Here is a 19,631-nt window from a genome sequence, read left to right on the forward strand (position 1 = left end):
TGGGGCCCTTTCCCTGGGACCTTCCATGGATGGTTCCCACTCCTCTGTCTGTGTGAAGGGGCTGGGCAGCACTCAGGCTCTGGTGGGAGTGCCTCTCCATGTTCTGATACCCCCCAGTCAGAACTGGGATCAGCTGAGATGTTCATGGACACTGAATAAAGCCTCAGGGAGGCAAAGGAAGATCTACATGGGGAGTTATGTGCTTTTTGGGCCTAGCATGCTCTGTGGGGCTAGCTAGTGCCCATCCTGCTCTGGTCTTGGTTTGTCCCATGTTGGGGGCACCACTTGGGATCTACTACCCAGGCACAGGCCTGTGTTGTCCAACTCTGCTGTCCAGACCCCAGAGAGCAAGTAAGGCTGCCAGAGGGGACTTGTCCCTTCTGCTTGTAGTTGATACTGGATTGCCACCCCTTTAGGGAGGCCAGCCTTTCCCAAAAGAACGTGGTCTTCCAAGGCAGGTAACATTGATGGAGCTCTTGTATGTTAGGCACCATGTTACTGTGTTAGGAATTTTCACGCCCAGCCTCACGTATTCTTTATGACCCTTTGAGGCAGGCACTTTTACTATGTCTCTATGCTCAGATAAGGGCACTAAGACCAGAGATTTTAAGTAACTTGCCCAAGACCACACAGCTAAGAAGGTGAGCAGAAGCCTAAAGTAGGCTGGCTCCAAAGGCTGTGTTTTCACTGTTATTCTTCATCATGTCTCCAGATGCGGCCCATGGCCCCCTATCTCAATTACCTGCAATGTTTACTAAAACACTGATACCTAGGTCCCTCCTAAAACCTATTGAAAGAGAATCCCTGGGTTTGGGGCCCAGAAATCCAATTTCCCTGTGTCCCTGGGTGATTGTCTTCATAGTGAGGGTGGAAAACTGATGCATGTGGGCACACCCTGCCCAGGACCTGTGATGTACGGGACCTGTAGATAAGGTCCTGGAACATGCAGCATGATGAATCTACTTCCTAGATCCACGTGCGAGGGGTAGCTTGTTTGCTGATGTCTCCACCTTCTCTGCATTCTCTAGAGCTCTTCCAAGGGTAGATGGAGTACGCCTGGGTGGGAGAGTGGCCCAGCTGTATCTGCCATTTACTTGTGTGGAGCACCCAAAAACTTTTGTTTTATTTATTTATTTTTTTTAAATTTTTTTTAACGTTTATTTATTTTTGAGATAGAGAGAGACAGAGCATGAATGGGGGAGGGTCAGAGATAGAGGGAGACACAGAATCTGAAACAGGCTCCAGGCTCTGAGCTGTCAGCACAGAGCCCGGATGCGGGGCTTGAGCTCACGGACCGTGAGATCATGACCTGAGCCGAAGTCGGACGCTTAACCGACTGAGCCACCCAGGTGCCCCCCAAAACTTATGTTTTAATATCCAGCTGGCATTTTTACTATTAAAATGACCTCTGCTTGTTTATCCTTTGGAAAACAATCGAAGTGTTTGCTGTGAGCCTAGATAGTCATTGGAAATGGGATGTCAGTGCAGAGAAACACTGTGGTATGTATGGAACAGGCAGATGGGCCTGAGCCTCAAAGACCGAGTTAGGTCCTGTGTGGAGACTAGTGCTCATGGTCAGAGGGTGGTGGCGCTCCCGCATGGATCTGGCTGACCCCTGTTACAGTGAGTTGGTGGCCAAAAGGCATCCTGCACGGCCAACTGCCGTGCTGGGGCACGCTTGGCCCTGAGTCTGAGGACCCGAGGGCCTGAGTCTGAGGACCTCCGAGTCTGAGGACCTGAGGAAGTAAGTCCCGTAGCTGTCTTTCTCTGGCAGGACACAGGGAATGGGGAGAGCACAGTGAGAATTCCTCCCCCAGGGTGTCGCTGCAGCATGCAGGTCCTAGGGACCTGGTCCTGGTAGGGCTCTGACCCTCTCCTCCACGACAGCTCCTGAGGGCCTACCCAGAGAAGGCCCTCAGCAGGGGCCGGGGAGCTGGCCATCCTTGGGTGGGCAGCAGAGTCTCAGATCCTGGACAGTCAAAGCTGCCCTTGGAGGAGTGAGTGGTCACCAAGGCTAGGCACACAGAGGGTCTCAGCCTGCCTCTGGACCAACCTGGGGGCGTGGCAGGAAGTGGGACCAAGTGCCTGCTGTCAGGGGAAGGTGATTGATGAATATAAGTGGGTTGAATAGCATCTCTCCAAAAATTCATGTCCACCTAGAACCTAGGATGTGGGTTTATTTGATGTAATTAGTTGAGGCCACACTGGATTAGGGTGTCCTTATAACAAGGGGAGAGCAAGCGTAAGGGCATGCTGGGAAGAAGCCATGTGAAGACAGGCAGAGGCTGGAGAGATGCAGCTATGAGCCAAGGGACACAAGGACTGCTGGGAGCCGCCGGCAGCCAGAAGAGCTGAGGAAGGCCCTCTTCTGGCACCTTCAGAGTGAAGCACAGTGCTGACCTTTGACCTCAGACATCTAGCTTCCAGAACTGAGAGAATAAGCCATTGGTGATGTGTTTGGGCAGCCCTAGGACACTAATACGCTGAGGCAGGGTCTCCCATACTTCTCCAGGGAAAGGCTGTGTTGCTGCTGTCACTGTGACCCCCAAGCTGGTGGGCCCTGGCCAAGGTCATGACAGTTCATGTCCCATGAGAGGCAGGTGGCTCAAATGGGCAGGGGCTATTCAAAGAAATCTGGGAAATTCTGAGGGGGGCTTTCTGAGGAAAGGAAGTAGGAGTGAGATGGTGGGTGCCAGGACACTTGGCTGGGGAGCATGGGCCAGGGACTGCGTTCACACAAGGAAAAGGGGACAGGGTATGTTCAAGGCCAAGCAGCACTGGCTCTGCCCTTGTGACTGTCCCGTTCCTTGAGGCCTCTCTCTTGGTTTCTACTGCTGCTATCATACCAACCCCCCAAGGGCAATGTCTGTTTCATGCGGGAGCAGGAACCCAAACCCTGAGAGGACCAGCAGCCTTGGGCTTGCCTGGGTTCAAGTCCCAGCCCCAGCTCTTCCCAGCTGTGTCTCCAGTCATTTCATGTCTCCAAGGCTGGGTTTCCTTCTCTGTAAAGTGGAGGATTTTGTGGTACCTGTCTTAGGTTTGTGAGGGAGAAACAAGGTAATGCTTTTAGAGGTGCTTAGCAGACACGTAGTAAACATGTCAAATTGTTAGCTATTATTATTTAGTATTAGTTTGGTAGGTATCGGTGAATGCAAAGGCGAGACTGAAAAGAAGTAATTATAGAAAACATAAACAGCATAAAAATATAGGTTTCCAAGGTACAGATTTCAGATCCTGAGTGCCTGGGCTGGCTCAGCACCCTCGTGGCTCTGCCTCTCCATGGGCTGGGTACGGAGCTTTTGTGAAGCAGTCTTCTGCTCTGGCCCCCTGACCTGGAGGCCTCTCAGCCTCTTCGGTCTCCTGTCGGTGGTAGCAGCAGACTGTATCCGGGTAGTGGGAGCAGGGCTGCTGCAGGTCTTGGTCCTTGTCAGGAACTGGATTGGGAGGACCCAGCTCTGAGGTCTCAATTTTGGGAGAAACCCAGAAATCTCCTTTGGAATAACTAACTGGTATTAACCCTTGACTCTTCAACTTCTCCAGGCTGGCTGGCTCTGCTCCCTTTCAGAGCAGGAGGGGTCAGAAGGGATGGATTTTGAGAAGGTCTGCTGTATGAAGGTGAACATGAGCAACTCCTGGCCTAGGAGGCTGGTGTCTAGAGCTTGTGTGTGGGCCATGACTCCATTGCACCTGGCCATTGCAGCCTTGTCGAGACGTTGAATGTATCCCACAGTGACTTCTACCAGGAGTGATGCTCTGTGCGATGCCATTACATATGCTACCTGTATTTGGGCCTAGAGGTGGGTTAGGGGGCTAAGGAGACTATGAACTCTTGAATGTTTCCTGGGGTATGATTATTTTTTATTTCGTTTATGTTCAGTTCTGTGCACGTGAACCTACTATTGTCTTGGGGTCCTTCATTAAAATACCAGCTTTCACCCTTTGTAGATACTTTGCCTACAGATCATCAGCCACCTGATCTCAAGTTACTGTTCCCAGTTTGCCTCCTGGTTTGGGAAGGCTCTGTTTAAGGCCTTCAATAGCATGGGTATCTAGTTGTAGACCTACTACTACAGAAGAACATATCAACTGGGTATTCAAAGAATAGCTCTCTTGTCAGCTATACAACTGGTCTACCTTCCTCATTACTGTAGATTCACATGTATCAAAACTCATTGTACCCCATGCCAGTGCAACAGTAGATTCTACTCCCTCTTTCCTTTGAACACCAACATCACCAGCAATATCCAGATGAACTACAAGTTGCCTATACAGACATCCAGTGGGCCAAGAGACAGCAAGAAGGAACACCATGAAACACCATGCCCTTGCAGAAGACAATTTATGGCTGGGCACCATCAGGATTTCCTGCTGGTACATGTTACCTTCCTGTGCAGGAAGCTAGAGGACTGCTTCTTGGGGTCTGGGGTTGCCTGATTGGCTTTTGTCCCTGTGGTGTAGTTCTCTTAGGGTGTAGTTCTCTTGTAACTCTCTTTAAACAGAACCTGACTGCCCCTGGCCCCACTTGTTTCCTGGTGGGTCTGGGCTGTAGTTTGTGATTTTCCACCCACTGTGCCCAGCTATCCTAACACAGTCATACTGGGGATTAAGTTTCAACATATAAATTTTGTCATGACACCAGCACTCAGTCTGTATCAGACCCCTTAGGGGTTTCCTTCTGCTCAGGCTGGAGCACAGGTGCTCTGCAAAGCCCTCTGTTCACTGCATCCAGATTCTGGGGCATTGTTCTAGATTCTGCCCCCAAAACTCATTCATACTCTTTGCTGGATCCAATTCCTACTCTCCATCCCACATTGGCCTTGATAGCCTTCCCTCCCTTCCTGGGTCTGCCCTTACTTGTGTCTCATTTTCAACTCAGGATTTTCTTTCCTCTGTACTTTGTACTCCTGTATCCCATCCCCTATCCTGTGAACCTCAGCCTTGGCAGAGCCCTGTAGGTTAAGTGTGAAAGACTCAGAAGTGGTGAGGAACTTGCCTGGGACCCAGAGTCTGCTTATTCTAATATAAATTCACTTAAATGCTTGACGAGCTAACAAAGAGTCTTCTTACTCCTCGCCTGGCATTACATCTTCACATAGGAGTCACCACTTTTTTCCTGCCACATGGGAATGTCTGTCTGCACACTTCATCTTCTTCTCTGATGAAGCCAGAGGCTTCAGTTCAAATTCTCAGAAGCTCTAGGGTCTTGATGTTTCATTGACTTATAGTAGAGGCTTTCCTAGGGGCTAGTGACTAGTCCTTTGGGCCCCAGTAGCCATCTGCATCCCTGAGTGGTTTGCTGTGGCCCCTCTGATTTCCTTCCTGTCCATTCTCCATGGGAGGCGCTGAGAGAAGCAAGATTGCAGCGCCATGTGATCAGTGTTGGTGCACGTCCCGCCCATGCAGGATGGGCGTGGCTCCCTGCTCTCTGATGTCAATGGGATACTTGAAGTTGTCATTTCCTTTGGAACTGGAGGGTAGAATGGGGGAGACTCATGCAAGTCAGGGCGTAGCGGAAGGGCCTGGAGTTGGGGGACTGAAGACTTTCTACCTGAGGGGTATGTGGCAGGGCCTTCATGTGGGCATGTGTGTGGGTGAGTGTCCTGCTTACGTGAAACAAACCGCCTGTGTTCTTGCCTCCCTGGATGCTACATTCTGTGTGCTTGACCTTAAGCTGACAGGTTGGAACCCCCTAGTTTATAGATTTTATTTTTTTAAAGGCCTTTTTGTAAAACACTAACCTCAGCGAAGGAGAAAGAAGGAAGAAAAAGAAAAAAAAGCTGAGTTCAGCAGCTGCAGTTTGCTGTATTTTTCATCTTACATCAGCAAGTTGGGACCACAAATAATCTGGTCTTCTATGCTTCAGTGATGCTGCTGCTTAAGACTTCGCTTTCCTCCTAAGGCAGTATATTCCTGGGAGCCAACATTGCTCTCCTTCCCCAACCTGCTGGCTCAGGTGGTCCGGAGGTGGGTGGCCAGGGCAGGGGATCCAGATGAGAGGTGGAGCACAGAGGGAGCATTGACCAGCCGGAGGCGGAGCGGGGGGGGGGGGGGGGGGATGTCATTAATTCGGCATGATTTCTGGAATCAGCTAAACATTTCCTTTTAACCAGTTTCCCCAGCCTCACATTCTTTGTTAGTTCAGGAAAAATGTCATTTATAATGAATGTTGCCTTGATAAATTGCTCCCGAGAAGCATAGCGTTCTCATTAGTCTATATAATGAGAAAGACTCTTAGTGGTGACATAGCTGCCCAGATACTTGCCTGATATGAAAAATATTTGTCTATGCAGTCTGTTCTAGAAGGCCTGGAATGGAGGGCAAGGGGGAAGGGGCTGAGGGCTCAAGGCTTCCTGCAGGCTCTGTGACTCTGAGGATGTGATCTCCCAGCACTCTCTGAGGATGGACCCCAACCACTCCTTCCTGCTTCCTGGCAGGCACAGGCTGTGGTATGCAGGCTTCTTACCCATGCTGCCACACCAGCCCTCTCCTGTCCCCACTCTGGCTGCCTGTGCTGGGAGCTGGTCTGTTGAGTCAGCTGGAGAAGAGAATTTTGGTGCCTTGTTATTCCTTGTTATTATTTTTATTCCAAAGAAAGAAAGAGTAAACGTGTTTATAGTGAATTCTGTTTTTGTGAAGTGCTTTTGCCTATGTGGTTTCATTCCAAGTACTCTTCTGTGTAGGTATCAGAGCCACTTAGGTACTGAGAGATGCAGTGGTATTTCTAGGGTTTATGGCTTGGAAGCAGCAGCATTTTGACCCAAATACTCAGCCCCATCACTAATTCCTTTTGCCCTTCTGCTTGTTTGAAAATGGACAATTTACCCAGCCTTTCTCCACAGGGACCCATTGGGTTTTTATCTCCAGGTCCCCAAGGCACTTCTTCATGTTAGGAGTGGTGCTTAAGGATGTGTGTTAATTCTTGCAGGCCACTGGGGCCTCCTTTAGCAGATGGCTATTACCAGAGATAGCGAACATACTTTTCCAAATTCCTAACAACCACCAGGCAGGATTAGAGGAGGAGGAAGACAGACCCACCATAGGGCATTTTGAGGAGCTGAGTTAGCTATCTTGGGGCTGAAGTTAATGCAATGTTGATGCATTTTGCTGTGCTGCCAGCTAGAAATCTGCTAGTAATTTTATTTTTCAAAGGGAGGTATTAGGAGAGTTCTTGGTTCTCCTCCTGCTTTGACGAAAGTCTTCCAGGCCTCTATAGGCTAGTCCCCATCCATCCATCCATCCACCCACCCATTTATACATCTACCTATCTAACCATCCATCCATCCTTTCATCCATCCTTTCCTTCTTCCTTCCATCCAGTGGCTGTTGAGTCCCTATTGGGTGTCAAGTATGACTCTAGGAATTGGAGATTCAAACGTGAATAAGATAGTTTCTGTTCTGAAGGGTCTCCTAATTTAATGGGAGAGACAGATATGAAAAATATAAATTATGATATGGTTGGTGGTGCAAGCTCAGTAATTGGAGTTTGTGAAACATGTTCAGAGTTGGGACAGGACATTCACAGAAAGTGCTCCAGAAGAGCTGGCACCTGAACTGGGTCTGGAAGGGTGAACTGGAAGAGGTTTAAGGAGGGCATGGTTGGGGGATGGCATTCCTGGCAGAAGGAGTGCCGTGGGATAAGGGTCCATGAAACATCATGGTTGGGGAATGTGTGCTCTTTGATATTGCTGCAAGGGTTGGGGCTGGAGAGAAGAACATGAGGAGAGATGAAATGGTAGACATCAGTGGAATCCGGATTATGGGTGAGGATCAGGGTGGTACATGATGGGCTGAAGGAGCCCAGGGTGTCAGTGGGGCTTTGTCACCAGGTCAGAATGGGCCCTTCATAAAAGCCAAGGCTGGCAAGCGGGGCTCAGCCCTAGGTGTTATATGGGAATCTCGGTTACCTTTTCAGAAACTACTAGACATTTTTTTTTTATGGATGAGGATGCTCACAGAGAAGTGAATACTTGCCCAACATTATGCCCCTTGTAAGTTGTAGAGCTGGGGTTGGAAGGTGATTTGGTGCCTGGGATGTTGCTTTTAGCCATGATGCTATTCTCTCCCTTCAGTTGGTCTGCAGTTTCGGCTAAGCATCCACCTTTGGATTTTTCTCTGTATGTTATGTTTCAGGAAATGTTATTTGATGTAAGAAACTATCTGAATCTCTGTAACAATATACCATGGGTGTGGATGGACTGCGAAGGCTGAGAAGCACATTGTGTGGAGGTTGAAGGGAGGGGAAATGCTGAGGAAAATAAAGGTAGGGAGAGGTCTGGGTCTTTGTGTAGGAGGTTCTCAACATCAGGAAGGGGAAGAACGAAGGACAGAATGGCTAGAACTGAGAGGAAATAAGCTAATGGGACTTCAAGTGTCACTGCCTCTGGACTAATTCCTAGGGTTAGGAAGACCATGTGAGCGGCTGGCCACTAAGGTCTGGGACATTGCCTGCTCCCTGGCACTGCAGGATTGCTTCCTACCCCCAACCGGTGGGAGGTGGACCTGGAAGAGGGGGGTGGTGGGGAGAGAGAGAGGGAAGAAACCCAACCTCATACCACCAGCAAGAACCATATCAGCATTCAGAGAAAGTTGAAAGAAATCTTTCAGCTGGCTGGCTACCTAGCTCAAGGCTAACCACACTCTTAACACAATAATAAGTCAATCCTCACTGAATAATTAAATAGAGAGCCTTCATAAGTATTGACTTAATGTGACAGCAAGTCTATAGTGACTCGGGGTTTGCTTATGTAAACACAATCTCTTGTTCAGCTTACTTAGCAGTTCAATGAAATAGAACAGTCCTTCAATTAAAATCAAATGATGCATGTGTTTAATTCTTTTCTCTTCTTACCGTGTAATAATAGGTTTGGAACATAGGTGAAGATCAGATTGGGGAAAAGTGGAGAAAAGGGTATCTGCCCACCTGCTTGTGTTTTCAGAGGACATGAAGGGACTTAACCAATGGTCTCTAGAAGAAGGATACGGTCTTGGCTCTTATCTCTGGGCCCTGGGTGGGAGATCCATCCAGACCCTACTGATCGATCCTCTCCCAAAGCAGGCTTAGGTTGGCCACCGTGGTTGGTATATCTGTCTCTTGATGGTGGCCTAGGTCTAATTGATTGCTTTTGGTCAGTTGGGGGTGCAGTGGCTCCAACCACAGCACTCTCCAGGCCATTTCTCCATGGCTCACCTGGAGGGGAGAAGGGGGATGCTGTGGGATCTCCAGGCTGGATGACAAGGAGGGGCCAAGGAGCAAGGTAGCACCCCATTTATTCCCTTGGGGATGCCAGAGAGAAATAAACCTCCCTCGTTCTGTGGCTTCAGAATGCTGGGAGAAGGGACGGGGGTGGTGTGCTGGGAAAAGGGATGGAAGGTGAGGGTGTAGGCCTTATGGTAAAAGGGAAAACCCAATGGCTTCATAAGATTTGAAGCTAAGTCTTCTGGTCTTGCTGCTGAGATAGTAACTGAGTTAATTAACCTAAGTCTTTGTTTCCTTATCTTTAGCAGAGGTAATAATGCCAACTTCAGAGAATTGTTGTCAGAGTAAAATGTGAGGATGTTAGTAGAAGTACTTTGTGTGACACTGTACAAATGCAGAGGGTGCTTGTTAATAGATCAGAGATGTTATGTCCCTTGGCCTGAAGGGAAAGGCTCATGCCTTCTAACACTGTGTTCTGTGCTCAGGAGTGGTTAGCAGGGTCTTCTGATCTCATCAAGAGCGGCAGCAAGCGCTGCCAGGGCATCCACTACATGCCAGGCACTGTCCAAGCACTTACATACATTTGCTCATTGGACATCTCATTCAGACCTTGCCATGACTGTATGAGGTAAATACTATTGTTACCTCCATTTTCCAGCTGAAGAAATGGAGGCCTGGAGAGATTTAATGACCTATTTAAGGTCACACAGCTAGTGAGTAGCTAAGCCAAAGCTCAAACCCAGTCAGTATGGCATAATGTTGGAAATTGGACCTTCTGGCTGAGTGCACTTCTGGCTGGGTGGAGGGGAGAGGGGTTCTCGTGAATTCAGGACCTCCTGTGGGAGGAGAGCAAACATTTCTACGTGTGGCAGCCTGCCCTGGGGTCATGGTCATGTCCAGAAGGGTTTGGTGTGCATTTCCCAGTTTGGCACCAGGTTCTGTCTCCAACCTGCAAGTGTCTAGGTATCGGAACTGCCTGGAGGGAGGAGCCAGTTCTCTGAGATGGTAGCTTTTCTCTCTCAGCCTCTTTGTCTTGGGACAGAGGGTCAGTAAAATTTGCTGATGTTCCTAGAACTAATAACCCTTCCTCTAAATGAAGCTTAGAAAAATCATTGTTTATAATAACTCAGGAATCCTGAGGCCTTGTTCAATTAAACTTGAAGAAATAATTACAATCTTAAAGCAACTTTATTAAAAGAGAGCATAACAAACAGTGTATTCTATTAGCATCTTTTGAAATTTACTTCTGGATCTTGTTAGTTTATACGCTTACCATTTTCCCCTGTTTGCAACCAGGGTATGCAAACTGTATTGTCTACTGATTTTTAATCCCTTCACGTGATTTCATGTTTGACTTTTCATATATTGGCACAATCTACGTCCTTGTCGTTTTTAATAGCAGCGTTGCTTTCTGTGGCTCATCCATCTGAGCCATTCCCCTCTAGTTAAGCTGGGGAAAGAATCTAAGGCTGGGTACATCTTCCTTCATGAATTTTATTAGCATCTGTTTTCCAAGTTGCTCTCACTGAGGTACTCCTGCAATCCTGGCTCTTTCACATGGGCTAGTCAGACCCTTTGTGGGTTTGGTTTTTGATCTGTGTCCTTTTCAGTGTATGCCTTTTTTTGGTTCCTTTGAACGTGGGCAGAGAAGATCACATAAAATTGGAGAGTGAAGCTAGACATTAGGCAAGAATTTTTCTGTTTTAAGTGACCCCCTTAAGAGAAGTGACCCCTTCTTAAGAGACCCCCTTAAGAAAATTAAAAAGGAATTTATTGGTTTCCAATAAAATTTAGAAAGGGCAGGAGTAGATTCTAGGACTCAAATACAAATAGGCCTTTCTCTCTCCTTGTCTTTTGTTTCTGCTTCTCTCTGCGGGTTAGCTGCATGTTTATTCTTCTTGTGACTGTGAGGCTAGAGTATGGCCCCGATTCATCTGGGCTCATGTCTGTGGTGTCTCATAACCAGAGAGAAAAGAATAGTCTTCCTTGCTTGCTCCATTAGGAAAACCCCAGGGAAACACCCTGTTTAGCCTAGCTAAACTTCCTTATCCCTAAACTAGTCTGTGTGGCTGGGGACAGAGTTGTATGGTTGGCCCAGCCTGGGTCATGTGTCCACCTTTGGCCCAGGTAGTAGAGTGCCATGGTTGACAGCCTTTATCAGAGCTACCTGGCTGGAGGTGGGAGTCCCTCCCCTCAGCCCACTCCCAGGGGAGCTGCTATTCTGAGCAGGTAGAATAAATGTTTACTGCACACCTGAAGAATAAACAGAAAGGAAAGAAGCCAGGTTGGTACTTGATTTCATGAAACAAGTGGTGGCAGTCTCTTGGAGGAGCAGGAAAGGATGGAGGACCAGGCTGTCCACAGTGAGCCCTGGAGGTGTCAGAAAGCAGCCACATGGGTGAAATCCATTTTCCCCTTTCTCAGTGTCACATAACATTGAACGCACTTAACCAAGCCTGCACTGCTGGAGAGAACCTCAGAAAGCCATTCCAGAGGCACTTGGGTCTATTAAAGCCATTTTCTCTGCATTCCCATAAGTTGTCTATGAGGCCTATCATGAGTAATTTGCACTTCTTGGGAAACCCTTTTCCCTTCCATGAAATATTCAAGTACCCTGTTCGTTTGCATGAGGACAGTGCTGGTGGCTGCCTTTGGAATCATCATTAGCAGTGGAGGATCGTGACAGCACAGCCAGAGAAAAGACCCTATCCTTGTTAGCAGGTGCCTGGTCGTGGTATTCTGGCTGTAGGGTACGTGTGGCCTACCTCTCAGAGCTGCTGTGTTCTTGCTGTGGAATATGTCTACTTTGTGGAATTGTTGAGAAAATTCAATGAGGTAACTGCATCTGGTACATAATAGGACCTCAATAAATATTAGCTCCCTTTTCTCCTTCTTCACTTTTTAAAAAAAAATTTTTTTTTAACGTTTATTTATTTTTGAGACAGAGAGAGACAGAGCATGAGTGGGGATGGGGCAGAGAGAGAGGGAGACACGGAATCTGAAACAGGCTCCAGGCTCTGAGCGGTCAGCACAGAGTCCGACGCGGGGCTTGAACTCACGGGCCGTGAGATCATGACCTGAGCCGAAGTCGGACGCCCAACCGACTGAGCCACCCAGGCGCCCCTCCTTCTTCACTTTTAAGACTATCAATAGTGGGGCGCCTGGGTGGCTCAGTCGGTTAAGCGTCTGACTTCAGCTCAGGTCACGATCTCGCGGTCCATGAGTTTGAGCCCCGCGTCGGGCTCTGGGCTGATGGCTCAGAGCCTGGAGCCTGCTTCCGATTCTGTGTCTCCCTCTCTCTCTGCCCCTCCCCCGTTCATGCTCTGTCTCTCTCTGTCCCAAAAATAAATAAACGTTAAAAAAAAAATTGAAGACTATCAATAGACAACCATTGGTTTCCATGGCAACAGTGTAAAAGGTATAATCTGATAAATGGGAACTTTGGGAAGCTGACAAGAACACACCAAAAAGCCATGTACTGTTTGGCATTGGAATGCTTTGGGGTTCTGTGGAGTAATTCACCTTGTATTATATTTTAGTATTCCCAAACTATATGTGTTTGGGAAGGTATTTAGAATTTGGATCAAGGATGGTCTCATTGATTACAGGTGCCTGTACTTTCTCTTGGTTAAGACCAAAGCATAGAACTGAGAAGTGTGTATCCAAGTGTAAGTGCATGTCTGTGTAGGGATTGTTGTGTGTGTGTGTGTGTGTGTGTGTGTGTATATACACAAATATGAGCATTCTTTGCCATGTAACCAGGAGCCTTCTCAGGCCCTGGCATGAGCATTATTTTCTTCCATGGCTAGGTCATAAAGTGGGGATGTTTAAAGCTGAGACCAGGGGGTGGGTTCTGAAGGCCCCCCCCGAAGCCCAGCTCTGCAGTCTGTGTAGATTGCCATATTCCCAAACTTTAGCCTGCCTCAGAATCACCTGGAGGGCTTGTTAAAGCACAGATTGTTGGGCCCTGCCCTTAGAATTTCAGATCTTGTATGTCTGGGGTGGGCCTGGAGAATTTGCTTTTCTAACAAGTTCCCAGTTGATGCCAGTGCTGTTGCTCTGTGGACCACACTTAGAGAACCACTAACCTATAGGGAGTCTGCTTGTATGGCTGATCTTTGCACATCGAGCCTTGCCTCTTTTTCCCTCTGTAGAAGCACATCTGCCTAATCAAATAGGATTGCCAGATCCAACAAATGAAAATTCAGGATACCCAGTTAAATTTGAATTCCAGATGAATGATGAAAAACTGCTTAGTATTAGTATTAGTTATGTTTAGTTTAATATTAGTATGTCCCAGATACTGCATGGGATATACTTACACTAAAAAATTCATTGTTTATCTGATATTCAAGTTAAATGGACATCCTATATTTAATCTGGCAACCGTTTAATCAAATTGGGGGTCAAGTGTCTCTCTGTGCCTCTCCTGCTGCTTCTGTGTGATTGAATAGGCTACAGCTGCTAATGAAACCAGCCCAGAGAGGGTTTGTGTTTTTCGGACAGAGCCACCTGCCGCCCTGAGCTCATTTGGCAGTCTTCACTTGATCTCACTGGGATGGACTTGGCTTTGTTCATATTTGCTCTTTTGCTGGCTCTCTGTGCCTTTCTTTGTCTGTCTGTCTCTCTTTTTCTCATGCTTTCTTTTACGCCCTCTTTCCTATGGGGGTTCTTAAAGGTGGAAATTTGCAAAGTGATGGGGATGGGCCAAGGAGAAGTCTTCTTAGCAGTGTGAGAATGGAGTCCAGAGGCGACCTCACGGGGTCTGCAGGGAGGAGCAGCATCAGGCCCGGAGAGGGCAGAGAGAGCCCCAGCTGGCTGGCCACCATGCACTATGAAAAGGATAACATTTGCCTTGGAGAATGCGCCTTCCAGGGTTGGGTAGGGAGCGCTTATGTGGCTGTTTCACATAGTGGCTGGAGTCTAGCGTGTCGCCAGCTTGAAGGAAATTGATGTCACTTGGTCTTTGATGCTGACAGAGGGAGCTGGCTGCCGTGGACATCAGCCTGTCTTGAGGGGCAGAGAGAATCTGAGCAATCAAAGGCTTTCTGGAGACTTGGACACAGCATCCCCCTAACTGGCCCCATTTGCCAAGATCACTTTGACGCTAAGAATGGAGAGATGGAGGAACAGAAGGCTGAGCTGTGGCCCTTCCCTTCACCTGCCCCTCTGATGGCTGCTGCGCCCGGGCCTACCTCCTCTCCTCCCTGTGCTCTGAATGGAGCTGGAGGGCCTGCTTAAAGGAAGTAGGCCATGGCATTAGATGGGTCTGGCAAAGGAGACTTGTGTATGCTTTGGGGGCTGGTGTTCCTCTTTCTGTGTCCTCAGAGTGGCATGGAGAGTGATGGTGGGGTAGGGAAGCCATTGTTCACCTGGGACCAGCAGGGTGACCCTGGAGCCTTGTGGTAAGGGAGAGGGCATGGGGGTCTTTTCTTCCTGATATGCCTGCATTGCCTTGTGTGGGAACCAGACCTACCTTGGCAGGTTGAACAGGTAGTTTTCCTTCTATCCCAGACCCAGGAAAACCTGTTCCCTGTTTGCACTTGCCAGTGTTTGGCAGGCACAGTACTGGGGACAAGATGTCTGGATAGAGAAGAAAGATAAGGTGATGCCTCCTCTGAGTTCCCCAACTGTCTTACATAGCCCCGTGGCGGGTGGGGGTGGGGGGGGAGATTGGCAGGCATGACTCACCCTATTTGATAACTGGGGACACTGAGCTCAGAGACATGACAGACCTGCCCAAAGTCACAGCTAGTGAGTGATAGAGCCTGGCTGTGAGACAGAACCTCCCAGTTCCCAGCTTCCTTTTCTCTCATCTCTTCTCCAGTGGCCTGTCTTTGTGGACAGTCACATTCTTCTTGCTCATGCTTTGCACCTTCTCCAGCCCGTGGGGCCCAGTGACATTTTGAGGGGCTTTGTGGATGGTGGGGCCAGGCAAGATCTTCAAGGTTCCCAGTGTCAATGAGTGGAGAACTAACCTTGCAGAAGGGAAGTGGGCAGCATGCTTCCACCGGAGGGCGAGCCGACCGTGACCTCTCATCAAGCTCTGGGCCATGGCTGGTGGGTACTCTGCCCTGACCCCATTAGCTGGGATTTCCTTTCTGACATTGCCCTTCCCAGCCTTGTCTGTCAGTCATGTGACAGGGGCTCAATACATGTTTGGAGGAAGAATGAAGAAATCAGTGAAGTCTGACACTCTAGGAAAATAGGTACCAGTTGGAGAGACCAAATAGGACAGTATCGGTGTCTTTATACAATTGAGTATGAAATTGCCTGGTCCAGACCATGTGTGTAGCTAGAATACAGAGGTGGGAGAAATCCACACAGCTGGGGTGGTCAGCAAGGGCTTTGTGGGGGAGGACTGCAGGTGGGCCTTGCGGGGGTACTAGGAGGGAGTCAGGCCCTAGTGTGATCACATAGCTTTGGAACGTACTCATGTACTTTGGTTAAGAGATGATTTCAATGCCTCTTGGTGGGGAGGAGATGACAATTGGTGGCTTTGCTTGTTGTCTAGCACCTTCCTTGCCCCACACCCTGCAGGAGCTTGGTTCTGGCTTCATGCTGCCCACCTGCAGCCCAGCCCTCCTTAGTGTTGGGGCCTGACCACATCCCCTTGGCTCCTCTTGGAGGGAGGCATCTGGCCAAAGCAGACAGTGAAGTCCCTGAAGGGCTGTACGAGTCTCCTGCGGCTGCCATAACAAAGTCCCACAAGCTGGGAGCTTAAAAGGGAAATGTATTCTCTCACAGTTCTGGAGGCCAGAAGTCCCATATCAAGGTGTCAGCTGGGTTGTGTTCCCCAAAGGCTTGAAGGAGGAATTTGCTCAGTGCCTTTCTCTCAGCTGCTGGTATTGCCTGCAGACCTTGCCCTTCCTGGCCTTGTAGGGGCGTCGCTCAGTCTCTGCCTCCATCTTCACATGTATTCTCACTGTGTCTGCGTCTCTTCTCTCTTCTTAAGGACACTAGTCATTGGCTGGAGGGCTCACCCTAATACACTGTGACCTCATCTTGGTCAGGTCTGCAAAAAGCTCATTCCGACGTAAGGTCCCATTACAGTACTGGGAGTCAGGATGCGATTCAGCCCACAGCAGGTGCCTAGAGCTTTTGTTTTGCTTGCCTCCAGGTCTCCTCTACCTATTAAAGTCTGTGTCTCTGGAGGCTAGGAGGTAGGCAGAGGCCACCACACTCACACTGTCAGAATGTCTTCACGCACATGTGGGGTACGCGGTGGGACAGACGCTGCTCTTACCATTTAAGACTGAGTCTTACTCTGCAGGGACTGAAGTCTTGGTTAGAAATGCTGTTTCTCCCTGTTTCGGTGTTGGGTGGTGAGGAGATAGAGGGTAAGAAGGAGGGGGAAGACACCTGCAGGCTTCCTGTTTTCAGGGACGCAGAATGTTGGCTCTGGAAAGACCTTCAGGGGCTTTTGCCCCAGAAAGGGCATCCACCCTGTTGTTCATTCTGGGGCGGTGCCCTGGCTCCACTGCTCAGGAACTCTATGATCTTGGGCAATTTATTTAGCTCCTCTGAGTCTCAGCGTCCTCCTCTATAAAGTGGGATAGTAACAACAATCCTGGTCAGATCTCACATAGTTCAGGTCTCAGTGTTTGTGAGGATTTAATGATAAATGGATGGATGTGTAAGTTTCTTTTCTTAAATCATTTTTATTGTGATAAGTTATACATTACATAAAATTTACCATTTTAACCATTTTTGACTGTATGGTTTTCAGTGACATTAAATACATCCACAATGTTGTGCAGCCATCACCACCTCCATCTCCAGAACTTTTTCATCTTCCCAGACTGTGAAAATGTCTTTTACTGAGAGCACTTTGTATTTCATTTGGTAAACCAGGAAACCGAGTCCCTGAGAAGGAAGGACTTGCCTGAGTCATCCAGTGAATTAGGGGCACAGCTGAAGTGTGAACCCCAGTCCCCTGTGAGTTCGGTGCTCATCACCTTCTGTCTCCCACACTTCTGTGGGCTTCAGGGTCTGGGACACATGAGGCATCGCTGGGGTTGAATTCCTCCGCAGAGCTTCCTCTCTCTCCCCCAAACCCTGTCCCCAGGACAAACCAGAATGTGTACCATGGTGGGACACACACAACTGCCTGCTCTGAGAGTGTTCCTGTCAGGCTGTCCTGGTCTCTCTCAACCTCTGGTCTCTCTCTGCCTGCTTCTTTCTCAGATGGGACAGAGTTCCGGTGGAGGACCAGGGGAGCTGAACTTGGGGCAACCTTTGGGATGACTTTGTGAGGTGCCTTATGGCGTGGAGAGAGTGGGGGCAGGGAGTCAAGGGCTGCATTTTGGTCCTTCCTATAGCTACCACAGTCTCCTCACTGAGCACCTATTTGTTGAGGCCCTACTGTGTGCCCATCATTGGGAAAATACCAGTGAATGAGACCATATTCCTCTCTACTTGGGGCTTCTGTGAGGCACAAATGGTATGATACACGAAGACCCCATGGCAAAGGGCACTCACCTGTAGGAAGTGATGGCAGGTGGGGAGGTGAGATGGCCAGGCTGATGGTAGCCAGGGTGTCAGGGTGGGTTAGATTTGGGTGTTCTGGGCTCCATGTGACCTTCCACATCAGGTGCTGGAGACAGACCCTGGCCAGAGAGCATCTGTTTGCCTTCAGGTGACTCACGGTCAAGGAGGGATGAGCCCACATAGTTATGAAGCAGTATTATGGGGGCCAACAGAGAGGAAGGGGTGACAGCAGGTTATATCACCAGGGGAAGAAAGGGCTGATTCTGCCCAAGGGGCAGTTGGAAGGACAGCAGGGGAAGCTTTGCTCTGAGGTGGTTCAGAAGAGGACTGTCAGGAAAGCCTATGGGCGTCTCACCCTAGACGGACTCTTTTTTTACCTGTCTGGGGGCTGGCTCCTTTGACCCTCAACTGGATCCTGGGAGTAGCTGGAGCAGGGATTATTGTATGCATTTTGCAGGCAGGAAGAGTGATGTGTTGAAGACCTTGGGCAAGGTCACCCAGGACTGTGGTCAAGCAGAAAGCAGAGCCTAGCTTTCCTTCCTTGGTCCCAGGCATTCTTGGCAAACCCACCCCAGGTTCTCTTTCTGTCTGCGTTCCTCTGACTGGAAGATCCATTCAGAGCCCACCGTTCCTAAACTGTGTACCTGGCTCTCCAGGAAGTCCTGCCCTCAAGGAGCTCCCAGCCTGAAGTCCTTCAAGGCTTGGTTCCCCCCATGTTCCTCTCCATCTTCCTGGCTTCCTCCTGCCCTGGGAACCTGCAGGCAGGAGCCGCTCTGCTGGAGAAAAGGCGGGAAGGCAGCCAGACTAAACCGTTCTCTCTGTTGGGTCTTCTCCTGACACCAGGTCCCGGCTGGCAGACTTCCACGCCAATTGTCGTGCCTCCTACCAGACGCTCACCAGCTGCCCTGCCGACAATTACCAGGCGTGTCTGGGCTCCTACGCTGGCATGATTGGTAAGCCGCCCCCGCGCACCTGGGCACTTGGTGGCTCCTGGCTGCCCGATCCCCATGGGCAGGGGGCCTGGCTCAGGGCCAGAGAGTGGACAGCCTGAGCTCGCTTTTCTCTGTGGTGGGAAACCAGAGGAGAAGGCAACCTTTTATCATGGGGGGAGGAGGGCCCCAAGGGCCTTATAAGGCTTTTGAAATGAGAAAGCAACATTTATTACATGGTTTGGACTTTCCAGGTACCACACTGAGCAGTTTACACCAACTGTTTTATTTTAATTCTCATAGCAGTACTTACTAGGGGGGAGTTGCTATCTCCATTCTACAAATGGTAAAACTGAGGCTTAGAGAGGTCAAGTCACTTGCACAAGTTCCCATAACTAGTAAATGTTGGCACTGGGATCCAAACCCAGGATGTGAACCTTGGTCTCCCTGGCTCTCGAACACAGGTTCTGCTTGCTGGTGAAGAAGGCAAAGGCCCAGGGAAGCAGGGGGCAGGGTGGTGACTCCAGGATAGTTCCTCTGCTATCTTGCTCTGTCCTCAGTGTCCATACCCCTCTGCTCCCTGTGGCCATGACTGCATGGTCGCTGGGATAGTAACGGTCCGTTTGTTTGAGTTGGGATGTATGTGTGTTTGAGGGGGCAGGTGGGAGGAAAGGAGAGTTCCCCAGCCTCTTATCTGTTGTGTCTGGGGCCTGGGGCCCAAAGAGAAGGCCTCACTATTCCTCTTTCCTTTGCCTTCCCTTTCTCCCTGCCCAGGGTTTGATATGACACCCAACTACGTGGACTCCAACCCCACTGGCATCGTGGTGTCCCCCTGGTGCAGTTGTCGTGGGAGTGGGAACATGGAGGAGGAGTGTGAGAAGTTCCTGAGGGACTTCACCGAGAACCCGTGCCTCCGTAAGTCCGAGCAGGCCCTCCCCATGCCTCTCAGTCCCAGAGGGGCCCTGGAGGCCTGCCTTTGCCATGCCCTTCTCTCTCCATTGGGATGGCCAGTGATA

General features: G+C 49.4%; 1 protein-coding gene across 4 annotated transcripts in view; it reads left to right on the plus strand.

The window, feature by feature from the left end:
* The window catches only part of GFRA2 (GDNF family receptor alpha 2), an 85,625-nt gene that overhangs the window by 51,548 nt on the left and 14,446 nt on the right, over positions 1-19,631 (plus strand). For 3 of the 4 annotated variants that reach the window (XM_045457978.1, XM_045457998.1, XM_045457994.1), the window contains 2 exons: positions 18,530-18,639; positions 19,390-19,530. In XM_045457978.1, the coding sequence (XP_045313934.1) occupies positions 18,530-18,639; positions 19,390-19,530 (251 nt within the window). The remainder of the gene's footprint in view (positions 1-18,529; positions 18,640-19,389; positions 19,531-19,631) is intronic. The other variant, XM_045457988.1, reaches the window with a different exon arrangement.

The sequence above is a fragment of the Leopardus geoffroyi genome, chromosome B1 (assembly GCF_018350155.1).
Source record: "Leopardus geoffroyi isolate Oge1 chromosome B1, O.geoffroyi_Oge1_pat1.0, whole genome shotgun sequence".
NCBI lineage: Eukaryota > Metazoa > Chordata > Mammalia > Carnivora > Felidae > Leopardus > Leopardus geoffroyi.